The sequence below is a fragment of the Vidua macroura genome, chromosome Z (assembly GCF_024509145.1).
Source record: "Vidua macroura isolate BioBank_ID:100142 chromosome Z, ASM2450914v1, whole genome shotgun sequence".
Classification (NCBI taxonomy): Eukaryota; Metazoa; Chordata; class Aves; order Passeriformes; family Viduidae; genus Vidua; species Vidua macroura.
The window spans coordinates 39976613-39994105 of NC_071611.1; the positions used below are offsets into that span (position 1 = coordinate 39976613).

The 17493-nt window shown below is 40.8% G+C and overlaps 1 protein-coding gene across 1 annotated transcript in view; it reads left to right on the forward strand.

Annotated features, from left to right (window-relative positions):
- The window catches only part of NPR3 (natriuretic peptide receptor 3), a 37782-nt gene that overhangs the window by 5625 nt on the left and 14664 nt on the right, over positions 1 to 17493 (forward strand). The window contains exon 3 of the mRNA XM_054003092.1: positions 3671 to 3837. Within this exon, the coding sequence (XP_053859067.1) occupies positions 3671 to 3837 (167 nt within the window). The remainder of the gene's footprint in view (positions 1 to 3670; positions 3838 to 17493) is intronic.

Consider the following 17493-nt stretch of genomic DNA (forward strand, 5'->3'; position numbering starts at 1 on the left):
ACAGCGATTACTTTTTGGGGAAGTAGCTCCAGACAGAGACATTGGTTATGGTGTGGGTGCCCCATTCTGCAGTGTGTGTGCTCAGGTGTAGGTGATTTGCTCCATCCCCAGCCTTGTGACTGCCAGCTCTCAGGGTGGAGGCATTCCTGGCAGCCTGGTGACCTGTGGGCTGAGCAGATGGCTGGAAGGGGTAATTAGCAACCATTGTGGGCAGCTGCAAGGATTGGTTCTTCAGAAATCACCGCTGTGCTGGGACATCTACACATCTAATTTATTTATCTTTTGATCACAGACTCTGTCTGCAAAAATATTCAGCCATGCTATGTTAAAGGGAAAGCACTGGATGGGACACAGGCAGTCCAAATTTTCTAGAGCAGAATGAATAAAAGTGGCTGTTTACACCCATAAGTAAAATGAGTAATTTTTGTCAAATTAAAGCATAACTTCAAAATGTAAATGAAATGTATTTTCTTTTTGAAATATACCTAATATACCTAATATACCAGTATGCCAAAATATAATTGTAACTGCATGTTACATCAGTGCATGGCGGGGACTATACCTGTTGTCAGCTGGTGCAGCTGCCTCACCTAAATTCAAAGTAATATTGGAGCTATGTGTTTGCTGAGATCATACATCAGATGGCTGAAACCAGGGCAGGTTTTGTTGAAGTATAATGTGGCTCTTAAAAGGAGCAGATTCTTTTGCAGATGTAGAGAAAATAATTTTCTCCGTGCAGACTGCTTTAACTAATCCACTACAATAACAAATTAATTTCAAGTTAAAAAACAAGTAGAAGTTGAGAAAAAAGGCAAAGTGTGGCAGTTTACTTTGTTAAAGCTGCAAAGGCTGACCAACAGAAACAACTGAATTTTAAAAAGGTTAATTTTTTAAAAATTAATCTGTTAACTGGAAGTACTTTTGCATAAGCTTTCTGTTACACATCTACTGCCGCTGAAATTATTTCACAGTAAACGGCGCTGTGTGTCACACTGTATAATGAAGGTATGTAACTCTATAAATTCAGAGATCTAGATATGTACAGAAGTACAGATACTGCTACATATATCAAGATTAGCTAAAGAATGCCAAATTTTGGCACATAAGAAGGAAATCACTCAAATATCTAAAACATGAAGTTGTAGATCAAGGTCAAAGCCAATGTGGGAGCCTCATTACCACTCTCCTTTGTGTCACAGGTAGTTCAGTCTTCTTGCAGTTTTTCTGAAGGATTAATGAAAAATATCTGGCTTTTGATGCAGTGTAGTTAGAATGTGGCATTTCCTGACATTTGTTTTAAACCAGTTTTTCTGCTTGTGGATGTGTTTCCCATGTAGTGTGAAATGACTGTGCATCAGAAATTGACTTTTGTGCAGATGATCATTGCTTGTGAAAAGCAAACACAAGTGTAGAGAAATTCCCCCAAAAATCCTTGTTCCTTGTGCCTGCAGATACTAAGTTTTGTATTTCATAAAATCTAAGAGTGGGTGTGATAGGGCAGTTGGCACTGTCTTTGTGTTCAGATGACTTTATTGCAGTTTTTTGTTGCCCTCTGTTCTGAATATTTCTGATTTTTCAGAAGACCAGACTTATTAAATGCCAAGACTGCAATAATTGTACACAAGTATTGTAACAAGATGACCTCCCACAAAATGATCCATGAAGGAATTTAAATATGTAAATTATCCTAGGAACGCTGTTACGCAAGTTAACCTTTCCCAGCCCCTGTGTTGGGATTTAAAGAAGGAATGTATGGTGTCCAGGACAGAAAGTTACTACTAGCACTACCATATTTTTTTAAAATTCTTTTTTAATGTATATAATCTCAATCTTTTTAGCTATTTTCATTTGCAAATGCAAAGCTATAGCAAAGCCCTCCATGCTGTATTCTCTGCTGTACTCCTTGAATCCAGCTCCTCCAAAATACAGGTGCCCAGCTGGGGCAGAAGCTGTTCAGCTTTGAGGCTTCTGCAAGGCTTATACTCTCTTTTGAGGAAGGTAGCAAGATGTGCTTGCTTACAGCTGCCAGATGTACATTTCCTTCTCTTTGAAAGCAGAGAAGAGGTCAGCTGCAGGCACTGCAGGGAAGAATGGCCAAACCAGACAGTGGGATGTTAGCTGCTATCCAGTGTCTCCATTGGGTGTGCTGAATAAGTTTCTGTGTAAGTGATTTTGACCTTGTATTGGGAAATAAATCCCTCAACCAAGGCACATATATCTAGAGCTCCCTCCTAAAAAAAAATCACTTTTAAAAAATAGCAAAGTTCCTGCTGTGTGTAAAGATTATAGTCCTAGGTGGTCTGGGCTGTGGTAAATACGGATTTCCTAGGGTGGACAAGAGATGTGGAAAAGGTGTCTCCTGCCTTGTGTGGGGACTGACAGGAGCTGCCCTGGACCCAAAAACTGCAGGAGAAAGGGCTTATCCCCCAGAGAAGTGCAGGACCTTTACTCCTTCCCTTGTGCTCTCTGAGGAAGCAGAGCAAATCTAGCCAGTTAAGTCCCAGCAGCAGTACTGGGAGGACAAAAAGCAAGCTCTGTTTACCTGCTTCAGGTCCAAGAATTTGTTCTTGCAGCTGTGTGTTGCAGCTGGGGAACACTGTGCAGGGAAAAAATGCCCCATGGATTTTTTACCTGTACTCCATCTCCCTTAACATCTCTGTAACTTGCTTCTCTTTGTCAAATGACATTGTGGTTCTCAATCCAAGCAAAATAACGACATCCTCTCTGATTTCAGGTTTCTGTGTGCCTCCAGGTTACCTTGGGAATTTAGCATTAATTTTGTCTTGGCTCATTTAACCATAATGTGGTTTGTTGTTGTCGTTCAAAAAATAAAGTCTGTCTAGCATTTAATTAATTGTAAACATTTAAAGGCTCACTGCTTAGGGCTACCACTGTTCCCTCTAGCCTTTTTTAGTTATCATTTACATCAGATAGCACAAAACCTGCTCCAGGACAACATGAACCTTTTCACTGACCTCCTGAAGCTTTCGTTCAGGATCTCAGGGCCTGCTAAGGCCAGGGTATGTTTGTAAGAAGAACTTCTTTCCTAATAAACAACCAATCAGCTATCCTGCTTTTTAAAAATGTGGTTTCTTTACTGGTGGTCTTAGTTAAACTGTTCCCTTGCTGTGACACAAAACACATGTAAATACAGTGTAGGCGCAGGATTCCATTTTATTTTTACATATTCCTTTCCCATTAAAAGCAATGCTGGTCTGGCAGCCATGGCACACATGGTTTTTCCTTAACCACAGTGGGAAAGCTGCACCATCTGCCTCCCATTCAGGGTGATGATCATGCTCTTGACTTTACTGGTGCCTTTCTGACTGTCCAAGAGGAGTGACGTGTAACAAAAACTTTGCGCATGAATCCTCCCTCACTTCTTCTAACTTAAATATCTCTGCATTTGAGATATGGCACATATATTTGGCTCCAAGATACCATCTCACACTTAGGATTTATTCCACCCTTTTAAAATAAGCAAACACAGTGTGGAAGTAAAATTGTCCTTTGGTTTGCACGTTTACTTCTTAGTTATTCCTCGCTGCCTGGTTTCCTGCACACCTTGAAGAAGGCCATCTCTCCATTGATCAGAAAAGGGGACTTCTGGGTGGAAAAAGGAATCCCATAATGATACCTAGTTTGGAAATATGCTTGTTTCCCTCTTTAGGAAATGGCTCTTGGCGAAGAGGAGACAAACATGACCTTGAAGCCAAGAAAGCATACTCATACCTCCAAACTGTCACTCTGCTGAGGACTGTGAAGCCTGAGTTTGAGAAGTTTTCCATGGAGGTGAAAAGTTCTGTTCAGAAGCAAGGTCTTCATGAAGATGACTATGTAAGTACTTGATGGCAGTCTTCAGATCATAGCATCTTCAAAAGCATGCTCCTAATTAAAGCAGAAGTGGCAGTGAGACCTTATCAGGACATAATCACCTGGGCTCAGTTGCAAAAGTATGCTGCTGCACATATAATTTTTTTTTTTTGTGGATAATGCAAATTACAAGGATAGGCTTGGTGCACTATATCTGTGCACCACCATCTATGACCAATTCATCATGGATGATTCATCTCCTAGTTCATCAGCAGAAGGTTTGGGCAAAGGCAGGTGTCTCTCAATGTACCAGTGATAAATCTTCTTAACAGGCAAAGAAATACAACCTCCTTTTTTGTTTTCTCCCAATAATTATTAATTTTTAGAATCCAATCTCAGAAAGTTACACTATCTGTATTGCATACTATGAAGTAATCCCTGATGTGAGTGACAAAAGTGGTATTATTTCTCAAAAAAGAATATTTAAGTAGTTGCTGTTTTTATTTTGAACTGTCAGGAATATCAATAGTCCTTGCAAGTTTCTTTAAGCCTTGGGGAACTCCATTGTCTTCCAGAAGTGGACATGGGAAACCATGCCTTTTTTTAACCTCTCAAAATGTAGGGGGAAAATGCCTTTGAAAATTGCTTTTGGGCTAGTGCTGAGCTGTTGCTAAGCTAGTTCATTAGGCATTTTCATAGAAAAATCAGTGGAAGCAAAAATGTATAGTACGTACCTGCAGGGATTTCTGCATGCTGATACAAGTACTTCCCAGACAGCCTTCTCCATGGTCCAGTGTCAACTTTCCAAATATAAAGAAAATAGGCTTGAAGAAAGTTTGGTCAGTCCTTAGCTGCAGGAAATGAGAGCCCGAAACTCAAGAAAGCAACCCAAACCCTTCATTTTCCAGCTTTCACTTAGGCTTCCACCTCATCCCTTTGCTTTAAGCATTGTGTCCATCTTTAATTCATCAGCTTGTGCTTGAATGCTATGCTAAAGAATGAATAACCTTTCCTGGCAGTTTATTGTGTATCTTTCGCTACCTTAAGAAAATCTGTGCTTCTTAGAAGTTGAATGAATTTAATTTAAATATTTTACCTAAAGTGTTACATTTGAATCACAACAGTGGTTTATATTATTCCTGTGATACTTTCAAAATCTAGCCTTTGCCTTTTTTTGGCATGTTTTGTCTTGGGTTAGTGGAGAAAACCCACCTCACAGTTTCAAGGTGCTGCTCTCTGAAGAATCTGCTAAATGAGTTCTGAAGAAGGTCATGGGACTTTAATTTGTACTGGTGCTCCCTTTTCTCTGCATGTGTCCTTTTGCAGATTTCACTTAGCAAGCTATGTCCTTTGAAAACTTGCTATGTGCCTTTGGTTGTGGTTGGTGAGAAATGTGATTTTAAATACTTAAGATCCACTCATCTGCAGTATTGTGGCTTTCTTTTAGTCTGGGCAGTGTGACATCTCCCCAGATAAGAAAAGCTGAGAGCTCAGGCTCCTGTCTGTGGGCAGTTTGGAGGCAAGCAAGAGGATGCATTTCTCTTCTTTAGGGTGGAGACCCACTGCAAACCCTGGGCAGTGCTGACTGGGGCTGTGTAGCCCTGTTCTTGTCAACCATAATTGGATCTAGGGGAGAGCAAATTCCCCTGTGCCAGCATGGGGGAGATTTTGCAGGCTAATATGTTTGCTGGGGAGACTCCCTCACAGCTGCACACCCACTGCCAGAGGTCCTCTGTTGTCATTCCTCACCTCATGGCTGCTGTGTATGCTGTCGGTGCTCCTGGCTGTCCTGGACCAGCAATGGGGGCTGGCTCCCTACTATCTATCTCATCCTTGACCTTCTTCTGCCTGCTTCTGAGGGCTGCCTCTCCCTGTGTCCCATTTCTACCTGTGATCCAAGGTCCTTCACCTTGTTCCAAATATTCCTTCACACAACACCTTGAGCCTTTGCTAGGCCCAGTTGCATAGGCCTCCTTCTGCTGCTGCTTCTCCTACTCGTCTTCCTGTTCTTCCTTTCCTACTTGGCTTTTGTCTTGCTTTACAATCTTTCTTGCTGGGACACAGAGAACATCTTGTGATCTGTGTACACCTACCACAGATTCCTGCCATCTGAAACATGAGCCCTGAGCTCACACGCAGCCTCCAGTGGTGGAGATCATCAGGATCTGGAGCTCTCTGTAGAGGAAATACAGGTCATGGCTATGGGGGAAGGAGATTTGGTTTCAAATGCAGAGTATCCTGGTACTAGATGGATGCTTAACTAAAATAGACCTCAGCAGAGCCTTCCCTACCTGCTTTTTCACAGCCTTCTAACAATGGTAAAATAAAATATCTCTAAGAGAGTTAGTTTCTGGTTGCATATAGCAAAAAAAAAAAAAAAAAAAAAACAAAAAACCATAGCTGTGTTCCTTCATTAACAATGTGTGAACTTTAACTTTCTGGTTTGCTTTGTGTGGTTTATAATGAATTACATATTTCCCCACTTTGGACAGTGGAAAAGAGATGCATCATATTCCCTTAACTGATTGCCCTGCTGCCCTGTTCAGTGGAGAAACATTTTGGGGCAGCCTTCAGGATTAAGGGAAAAAAAAAACATTCTGAAAACTAATGGGGAAAAATAAAAAGGCAGACTGAAGGCCAATTCCTTCCCCTCTGAAAAATTTCTGGGTAGTGGGCACACATTGTGTGCTTTCTTTGGCAACATGGAAAAAAAGTGTCCTGGGTACATATTAGACAAAGCTTTGTCCTCCAAGGGAAGATGGGGAAGGAAAAGTCCGTGAGCTGAGTGGGTGGGAACGCGACAGAGATGGATTTTGCTCTGCTCCTGAAAACAAAAACTATGTAGAGAGATAATCAATAGTACAGCCCATCTCAAGTCATATCCACGGGTGTTGAAATATAGTCCTCATTCTATTCTGCAAGCTGTCCCTAGAGGAGACACATAGGGAGGTTTGGATTTGAAGCATTCAGTGTGTCTGCTTTTCTGTGTGGATTTTTCCAATGTCATGGGAAAATGGGGCCCCAGGGCCATGGTCTAAATTATCTCACAGTGATCCTAACTCAAACAAAAGTCATTAGTGCTGCCATTTTGTCCTGGCTTCTTGCCAGCACGAATCCTAAAGGCATTATTATCTACCAAAAAAGAATATAATAAAAATGGAAAATAAGCAGATGACAGAAGGAAAGATAAGAGTGACAGAAAGGGCAAAGTCCTGAAGCAGCAGCTGTCCCACTGCCAGATGCAGAACACATACGACCCTTGGAGGAGTAAGGTCAAAGAGTGTTGGCTGTATTTATCTCCAGCTGTGAGATCACACAGAAAAGAGAAAAACGTGTTTTGGGTATGTCTTTCCCAGCTCAGAAGTTTCTGCTTTTTCTGCGTGGGTGTTATGCTTTGGAAATGGGGAAGGTAAAAGAACCTTCCTCCCTATGAGGGAGCAAGAAAGTGTGGAAAAGACAATTTCTTCAGGAATCTCTCTTGTGAAGTAAGAAGCTTCCTTAAGCACCTTTTAATTAGACAGCATTGAAAATAAGAGTGGCAGAGCGGTTCTGAGAAAGCATCTTGGAAATCTTTGGGTTGCACAGCATGGGGCAATGGTGATGTTCCCTGACTGCAATGTCAAAATATTTGTTTGTTTGTTCACCAGTCTGAGTGTGAAAGCACTTACTGTCATGTTAATGTAACCCAAAGAACTGTGGGCTGAAGCAATAAATCTGTTCAACCATCATTTCAGCATTCAAGTGTCTCATGGTATTTTTCAAGAAACATCCTGTAGTTTTGTAGAAAGTCTGACCATTTTATTCTGTGCCTACCTGAAGATCAACTTCATTAATAAAATAAGAAAAAGAGGAGGAATGTTTTCAAAAATCTAATAAAATTTGGGGTTTTGGCATGCAGGAGAATTGTTTTAATGCTTTTATACAAATGGTGGCAGTTTTCTTACTTCTGTAATGTTAATGCATTAGCAAGATATTAACAGCAGGGAATCCTGTTCTCTGTAAACCAACTAACATACTTGGTTTAATTGCAAAACACAGGGCAAGCTCTGCTTGTAGACCTATAGCCTAGTTGAGGCAGACAGCAGTGGGAATTGCATGCAATTACTTGAAGGAAGAATTTAAAACTGTCTCTAAAGGGGTGTATGAATAATTCCCAACACATAGTGTAGTTAAAAATGTTTATGAATAAACAGTGTTTCAGTTGAAGTATATGCATAAGCCATTTTTATTAAATAATGCTGAACACTTAATGAATTGGTGGTAGGGTGAAATTTGGAAGTTCTTAATGCACCTTCTGTTCCTGTCTCAGGCCTAGGATTCAATAAATGCTTTTTTTATGTCCAACCCAGTATTCTGAGCTCAGATGATTTTACAGCCAGGAATATTTGCTCTTCTGAGGTTACAGACCACCCATGGCTTGTTTTTTCTTCTCATTTAAAAGCTGAAAAGGTAACTAATTAAACAAATATTTCTGCTGTGTTAAGTACATGACAGCATTGTTCACAAGGTGGATGCATGGGTTTTTTTCCTACCCACAACCTTTTTCACCCTGAAAATGAGCATCTGGAGAAGGGAACTGGAGCCTGATTTGCCAGTAAAGTTATCTCAGTAAAAGAATGAGCTGTGTAGATTAATTAGATCAGCAACTTGCTACTCCCTATTAGAAAGGGGAACTGTGTTTTATTTAACATTTTCAGCCCTCTGAAAGGAGAAACAGTGCACTAAAGAGCAACCTTTTTAGCTCCAACAGTTAACTACAAAAGCTTCATGGGAGGTAGCTGTGCTCGTAAACTTTATCATCTCATCCATAACATCCGTGCCAGACTCTTCCCTGTGTGTATTCCTTACATCAGCCTTTTAATTAGGATTGCACATCAGCTAAGGCTGGGAGAGTGAGCAATTCAGTCTTGTAGCTATGATGCTGAAAATGTAACTTATTCAGCAATATCCTTCTCACTTGTCTTTTTTCAGGCACAGGCAGGTGAGATTAATGTCAGACAGTCCTTTGTGTCTTCTGACTGGCTAAGGATGGGAGAGAGTTTCAAGGAGATTTAAGGGGGAAAAAAAAAAAAAAAGAACCCCCAAGCCCTGCCAGGGAATAATTTGTTCAAATGAATGGTTCTATTCAGCTGCTGGAGTGCTTTGCTAATTGTGTTCGAAAGAATAAAAGCAAACCACAAGCTGCTTTCAGCAACCGGAAAAAATGGTTTCATGTGCCAGCTTATTAACAAGATGAATTCTATTAGTAAAACATATTTAGGATTTTCACAACCAACCCTTCACCCCTTGGAATTAATGAGAGTGTCTTTATTTTCTCTAAGAGGAGTATTGACCTGTGTACTGCTGAATAGAGCAGACACTTTTTTTTTCCCCACGAAGTTAATGCTTTCTCAGTGTATGAAAGACTGGTGTCATCGATGGCAAGGTCTTAGGCAAAACTACAGTGTAATAGAAAGTTATTTGCCAGTAACAGATGTCATAAAAGAAAGAAATTATTCTTCTCTCTTCCAGTGGATTTGTTTCGTTTTTCTAGCCTATCTAAGCATATTTTTGAAGCTGTCTTAAACCATGGAGGGGATAGTGTAAAATTGTGTGTATATCTGGAAATAGTAACATCTGAACTTTTTGGGAATGTAAAAGTTTGGAGTTGATCTTCATGGTTATGTTGTATATTTTCCATAGTCCTATGTTTTAAACTTGGATTTCACAGATATTCACATTCCACTTTTCTAAACAGGCATTCAGAAATCTATGGGTAAGGCACTTTTTGAAGTACTTGCTAGAAATATACCTTTTTTTCCACTAATTTCCACAATATGTCCTCCTGCAAAATTCATAGCCTTTTTCTGGTTTTAGTGCTTCTCCATGCTGTTTGCATTGCAAGTAAACCAAAAGCTAATTTGTCCCATTGAGGTATTGTTTCAATATAAATTCATAGGATTTTTGACATTGGTATAGAATGGTCTTCAGGCTGGGCTCTGAGATGTTTGAATGAAGGAAAAGGTAGACTATCTCATTTTGTATAAAATGTCACTTGAAAAATGAAATACCTTTGCTTAACAGACTTTTTAGCAGTCACCTTCTTTTTCTGTGAGTCTTATTCTCTGAGTATCTCATGAAAATATCACTGAATTGGAAGTTTCCTTATTTACTGAAAGAATATTCAGCTCAATAAGGCCTGAAGAGGAGGTTTAGGTGTGTCTGTTCTATGTCAGGATGGTGTTGCAGCCAGCAGCAGGGTCCTGGGCAGGCAGTTGGAAACTGTTTTGTACTTGCTAGATGGCTGATGTGATGCTCCAGCCTCAGCACCTTGGGTGCTGTGGAGGGTTCACCTTATCTGTGCTGGTACCTTCACACTGTGGTCACACAGACTGGGTTAAGAGTCCATCCAGTGTTTGAATTCTGTCTAAGCCAAGCAGTTTAATCAGAAGGTTTGATTATGAGGGTGGCAGGAGGAGTGGAGAAGGAGCCATGCTTTGTTTTCTTTAGGGATGTAAAGGAAGAACAGTTTTTCAAGGCCAGAAATGTGAATTCCGTGTTTGAGAGCACCAGGGTGGAAGAGTTGTTGTCTCCACACTGAAGTGGTCCAGGAAAGCTTTCTTGCACTCATTTGGGGTATTGGTATGGTGTAGGTGATTCTGAACAACAGCAGGGCAGGGTCTAACTTTGTGATATTCGCAAGTGACAAGTCTTCTGAAAAAACAGTATAAGTGCCAATCATTAACACCTCAAGTCTGAGATCTCCTCTTGTGTCAGCACATTCATTTCTTGTGGCTGAGTGCTCGGAGGCTAAGATGAACCTAGTCTGGGAAAGGCTCATTCTCCAGAGGGGAAAAAATCTTTTAGCAGAAGGGCAGCCCAGTCCAGTGGATGAGTCCGGTCATCCTGGTGTATGAATGCTGGCAGAGCCAAGACAAGCAGCAGGGCTTGGGTGTGCTCCATTCCGTTGGGCTGTAAGAAAAGGTCAGTGTACAATGTGCCAGCTCTGATTTTTTTATTCTTCTTTCAGGGGATATTTAGCAATTTTGCTAATGCAGAGGGGGTAATGTAGTCATCCTGTGAGAATGGACTGTGTGAATAGAGGCAGTGGTGTTCTTGTGCATGCAAGGAGGCATAGGGACCTGCAGGAGGGTACTCAAAACTTTCCTTCCCTCTTTAGCAGATAGTTTTTTTCATTAGGAAGAGTAGTCTGGGACAAAAAGGAGAAGGTCTAGCCCATTCTAAAAAGAACAAATATATCAAAGCGTATTGAAAAGACAAGGAGTGTCTCTGTCCCAGAGCAAATGAATAAGAGGGGCATGAGAAAGGAGCATGGGACAATGGGAGGAGGGTAGGTGAGGACATCCTTTGCTCCGTGACTCAGAACAAGGTGACATTCACTGAGCAGGACATTTGCATTTGATGAATGTAAATGCATGTGTACAATGCATCCATTTGACCTGTCAGCCTGCAAGATACCCGTCAGACTACAAAATACCTTAGAGCACAAGGAGGATCTCAGATGCAAGGAGCTACGGGAGTGAGTCTTTAGTTTCTTGGAGTGGCTGCAAATCCTCAGATTTTGAGGTATTAACTACCATGCTGCTGCTGAAGAGTGGGAGGATGTGTTTCAGGTGTGCAGCTGGAACTTTACTGCCTGCTGACAGATACACACAAATATCTGCTGAGATAGCTGCTGTGCCTCTCCTGTGCTAATGGGATCCTCACAGGGATGCCAGCAAAAGGCTGGTTAATCAGCCAGCTGAACACCTTTCATTAGATAGCCACTATCTGAAAGAAAATAACAAAACCAAATAGTTAATTTTGAAATTATTTGGAATGGAAGCATGACTAATAGCAGCCTGAGGGTTTGCATTAGTTCCATGTCATTAAAATTTACAAGTTCATATGCCCATTTACCCTGGTATTTAATAAAACGATCATTTGTCATGGCAACTACAGCCTTAGGTGGGCTCTCTTAGCAAATTATTTACTCCCAGCCCAGAGGTCCCCCAGGTCTTAGCAGGTCATACCTTTCCCCCAGCACCTGAATTTCAGTTCCAGGAGTACCTCCATCTCAGGATGCCCTGCAGACAGGGCAGGGGAAAGGTGGAATTCAGATTCTCTAAAAGCAGATTGGACCCTGAAGTTCTCTCATGCTAAATCAATAATAGGAGGCCCAGGGCTTTTAGATGAAATGGGGAGGGATTAAAAGAACTGGTGCCCTGTAGGGTTTTGTAAGGGCTTTACTGCAAGTTCATGCAGTGGGGAGTTGTTACCTGCCTGTGTGAGAATAAGAGGGTCACTTCATCCTGCATTCTCTACCTCCTCTGCTGACAAGGGTGAGGTGGGATGCTGTTCTTATGAATCCTGGTTTTGTGTGCCTAATTTTTGCCTGGTACTGAATAAAGATCTTAGATTACTAATCCCAGCTCCAAGCATACTTTTGAGCTACACGCCACTTCTGGCTGTGTCTAAATCATTTGTGTTTATCCAGCCCTAAGATTGTAAAGCAAGTGCTCTGCTGGGTAATCTTTGCTAATCTTCTGCAAAGCAGAAATCAAATGGTCCTTTTCATCAGATGTGTTTTTTACCCCATCTAAGATTTTACCAGCCCACCAGCTACTGTAGCATGGGTAAATTCAGTTTGAACACGAGCTGTCTCCAAAGTGATACAGTGATTTTTCTGAGTTTTGCATGAGAACTGATATGACCTTGAGAATTTTTAATACAAAAAAGAAAATATGTCTGTGATTTTTTGTGGTTTGGTGATAATGTTGGTAATCCAGAACCCAAAACAATTGTACATTGTACAAGGATAAACATTTAACAAAAAAATGTCCTTCCTGTTTGTCCTATCTCAGCATTAATTTAAACCAATTTAACTTATTTTAACAAGTGCAACTGATTTTTTCAGATGAGCAACTGTCATCCTGAAAACTGAGATGTTCCTCTTGTAAAACATTCTTGCCTGCTGACATCAAAAACTTAATATCTAATGAAAGGATAGGGGTGGTGTTTTTTGGTTTTTTTTTTGCTTCTAAGTGTTTATCTGCAATTAAAATGTTCCCATTTAAATGCCAGGGTAAAATGTTAGCATTCATTACAACTGTGTAACAGATTATCAGACTACCAATGGGAATTCTTAGAAAAATCTATTTAAAACAAGCATATTTTAGTTTCTGTATGTCTGTGTGTTTTCAGATGAAAAGAATAATTTCTTTAGTATCTCTTGTGTTTCACCACTATGATGAGATGTATAATTTCTGGACATAGTTTTGGAACTCATCATGTGAATAGCCACATAATTTGTTGGAAGGCAGGGAATCCTAAAAAAGTAGGAAGGTTAATTTTATAAATGAGAGCTGTACCTTCTATGGTTAAGATCAGTATTCAGGCAGTCACAGTACAGTGCTATGTGCCAGAGATCCTTTGCAATAGCTGTTTATCTGATGTTAGAGATGTAATATAAACATGGGATATTTTACCTTAACTGTAGGAGCACAATACTGTATTCTCTGATTCTATCCTTTACCTTTATAGGTCACCTGGAGCTCTTTAGAGCGAAATTAAGGTGAATAGTATATGTGTAAATCATACATAAAGGAGAAATTTCTCCAAAATTATTGTTCTGTAGGTAGTTGAGTTCTGGTACAAAACAGTTCTGCTCCTTAGATACATCTCCTTAGTGCTCCTTAGTTGCACCCCTTTAAGGGCAACATTACAAGGTAATGCAGGAACCAAAACCACAGAGGGGTGAAGTGGCCAGTAGCAGTTTGCAAAAGAAATCGGGGAACACAATGGAGAGAGCCAGAAATAAATACCACACAGGTTTTCAGGGGGAAAATCTGGTCTAGAAGAGCTTCCTTTTCCTGGAGCAGGGCAGTTCTCAGTTCAGCCTGCCCCTGCTTTGGCCATGCCAGTGGAAATCTGGGGAGAGTCTGAGAGCCCAGTGATGTAAGGCTGTGGGTGTAGTGCAGCAGTTAGAGCCCCTTGATATGAACTGACTGTGGGTAAGGTTCTAACTCTGCTCGGTGACAGTTCCTCTTTTTATGTTTAATGGAAGGAGCTCATTTTGACTGTAGCTGGAAATTTCTGCCCAGCCTGTTAGCAGCAGGCACTGGGGGTTTACAGCCATTTTTTAAGATAACCAAGGAGAGTGTTGCAAGCAATAAACAAAGAATGGGCAGCTTTTGCAGACAGTGGGGTGGAAGGTTTTCTCCACACCTTTGTATCTCAGTTGCCACTGTAGCCTGACATATTTTAGCTGATATTTCACAGTGCAGCTGCCCTGTAGTCTGGGACTGAGTAGATTTTTGCTTCAGTTCACCATTGACACAATGGAGCAACTTGTGGCTGCACAGCCAGATGATTGTGAGTAAATCTACTTGTTGTTCAAGAATGGGATATTAAGAAAAACAAGGAAGAAGGCTTGAAGAATGAGATGAGGTACAATAGCAAAGAAGCTGGCTTTGTGGTTAGTTTTCTTTCCATAGCAAGGAAATAACCTTCACTGACAAATACCCTTAACTCCCTGAATTTGGCTGCCTTTTTAAGTAAATCACGGGTACTGCTTTAATTTTTTAATTTACTTTTGTTTTCTTCTCGTTAATTTATTTTATTTCAGCAAACCTTTTCTTGGAACAAAGGACTGGCGTCTGGTCCACAATTGGCTTTAAAATGGATTGGAGTTTGTCGCTAGTGGTACTTCAGTCCTGCTGGAATAAGCATCCTCTTTTCTGAGTGGAACAAAGGTAGCAGTGGTTTGGCATGCCTGGAGAGCACATCACCTCGTGTATCAGCTGAACAGTGCAGGCAGGCAGAGGCATGGTCCCACCCTCAAAGAAATGAATTTAATTGCAGCACAGCATTTTTGTGTCCAAATCAAACAGGAAGTGCAGAAAAAAGCAGGGATCTCACTACATATCTTATCTCTCAAATGGTGCATGCAGGCTCTTTCATGCTGGAGGTGGGTGGCTGCCGAGCTGCAAGCAATGCTTGTGCACAAAACTCTCTAAATGTGGGCTTCAATTGCAAATTTCTCATACCAGGGACACATTGCTTGGTGTGCAAAGTGCTTGGGTGGAGCACACACCTCATCTCCTCTGCTCTCACCATCACTGCTGTTCCAGCGAATGCTGTCAAGGAGATGAACACAAGCAGGCAGCCTTGTTGGAAGAAGCCTCCTTAAAGGAAAGTGAGGTCTTGTTCGAATGTGGTGCTGAATTTTTAAGCTATAAATTTTAGAGTGAAGTGTAAGCCTCAGTCTGCAGAATTCCACTAATGAAGTCACATATAAGAAAACCCTATAAGAAAAATTTCTTATGGGCTTCCACATTAACACTGTCTCCCTGTGAAACATGAAATTTTTGCAACAGTACTTGAATAAATCTCTCTTAGATATGCACAAGGTTTTACTGTTACGCTTTTCCTCTTTTCCTAGGGAGAGATGTGAGTTCAAGCCCCAAATGATAAAGTGAGCTTGGATATATCTTTAGAAAACCAAGTCCTCGTTTTCTCAAGCAGGTGCCCATTTATATATTTATACAGACTAGATATCAGTGAATAGAGTGTGAGGCTCTCCTTGGCTATGGCTCTGTTACCCAGAATTTGGTGTAATGCCATATATTCTTTTTTAGTTTTTAATTAAATATTGTGGAAATTGCCTTCTCAGAAGAAAGCATGTGTTTCTATTATGTTTTCCTTTTTCTTACAGTTTGTTTGAAGCACTATGGTCCAGTAGGGGAGCAGTATGGTTGCCCAAGCAAACAGTCTGTATTTTTAGTCTTAGGCATCTAAACATACAGATTTGATTAACTGTCTTTTAGCTTTATTCTCTTTTCCAGTTCCTGCTTTGTTTCCACAGTGATGCATCCCTGTCTATAGGCACCCCAAGACATGCTGTTTATGACAGCTGGCTATGGGTGTATCCTGTGGCTTTGCATTTTGTGTGCTTGGGAGTCCTTGAAATCCCAGTCCCAGTACATGTTAGCATTATCCAGCTGTTATCCATAGATGATATTCAGGAGCTCCATGAGTTTCTGTTGCATAATCAAATGAAGAAATCCTGTGAGGATCTGAGGAGATGGATGGTGGGTTAGTGAAAACTTTGGTAATCCTGTTAGGGTGGTAGCACGCAGAATGATACGTGGTAGTGTTATGGCAATAGGACTAATATATTACTGCAAAGATGGAGCTACACCTGAGCTGGAGCTACGCATGGTTTGTGGCATTTCGCCTTTTCTCAGGTAATGATCAAGTGTAAGAATATTCTTCCCACAGCTTCACGTTCTCAATCTACATGTCAGTTCCACCCAGAGTTTCTCACTGGGATTACGTAAACTAGAAGTTTAACACAAAATCAATTAGTAATAATGATATTTTATCTTAAAAAAATTAAACATTAATAATTTCTGTATGGGAATCATGAGCACCTTGTTCTAGATTTGTGCTGCTCAGAGCGACATCGTAGCCACTCATCAAAGAACTACTGAGGGCCTCTGACCATCTCAGGACCGTAAATAAGTATTTAAAACAGCATGGGCTGTGGCAGTGTCTGAATGGGAATATGCAGCATCAACAAATAGTATTAAAGAAAGAAATCCCTGCTGTAGAGTTAAGTGAATAGTGCTGGATAGTGAGTCAGCAGAAGACAGTGAAGATATGTGTCAAGAATGCATGTGAGAGAAGTTTGTTATGTCAGGGCTTCTTAGAAAAGCTCATAAAGAAGGGACCATAATTATAATTGGCTTGGTGAAGGAGGATTAAAAGGGGAGAACTGACAGTTAAATTACCACTGCTTAGAAAAATACTTTGATCAAGATACATTGAGATACATTACATTTGATTGTAACAGTGTGAGAAGTAGGAGCATTATATCAGATACATAAATTGTTACGATTTTTGCAAAATGTCTGGGTGCAGCCCTCTGCAGTTCCCGAGGGTCCTCACTGTTTGGGGCTGAACTATGGATGTCGTGGAAAGTAGATGCAGCGACCAAGTGTGGGAGATGTTGTTTGCCTTTTCAATAGAAAAAAAGTGATGATGATGATGCTCCCCACTAAGCATGGAAGTGGTACGAATTGCTGTAATTGCAGTGATTCAGAGCTGGGCAGTTCCAGATGAAGGAGAATAATCTTATTTTACACTCAGTAGGCAGGATATGGAAAATTATGGGCCCTGCGTAGCTGTATCTTGGCTGTCTTCCACATCAGTAGTATTTTGCATTGCTGTGTATGCTGTTAACACCTTGGTATATATGAACAGTGTGGTCACAATATAGCTGCTTGGGGAACTATAACTTTGAACTGGGCAAAATTTATGCATGTGATTTCCACTGAGAGGGGTTGTTGGGTTTTGGTTGTTTTCTTTTTTCTGATAGGAGATGATTAATTAGAGTAGAAAGGCAGGAAGATAAAAGAGGTGTATGTCTTATTCACCTATGCATTTGGCATGCTTGCTTTTTAGGTGCATGGTACTAGAATAGGATGTGAAAGTAATACAGAAGATAGCTGAGAAAGAGGTTTTCACATATTTGTACTGCAGCCTCCAAAGATGGTCAGCAAACCTGGCAGCTTCTTTGCTGCCACGTTGAGGGGGTGGCCCTGGACAGCAACATTTCAGTAGCTCTGACATGCAAAGTGTGATCACAGCATTTGGAGCTCTGCTCACACCTGTAATTAAAAGGCAGCTTAAATGAAA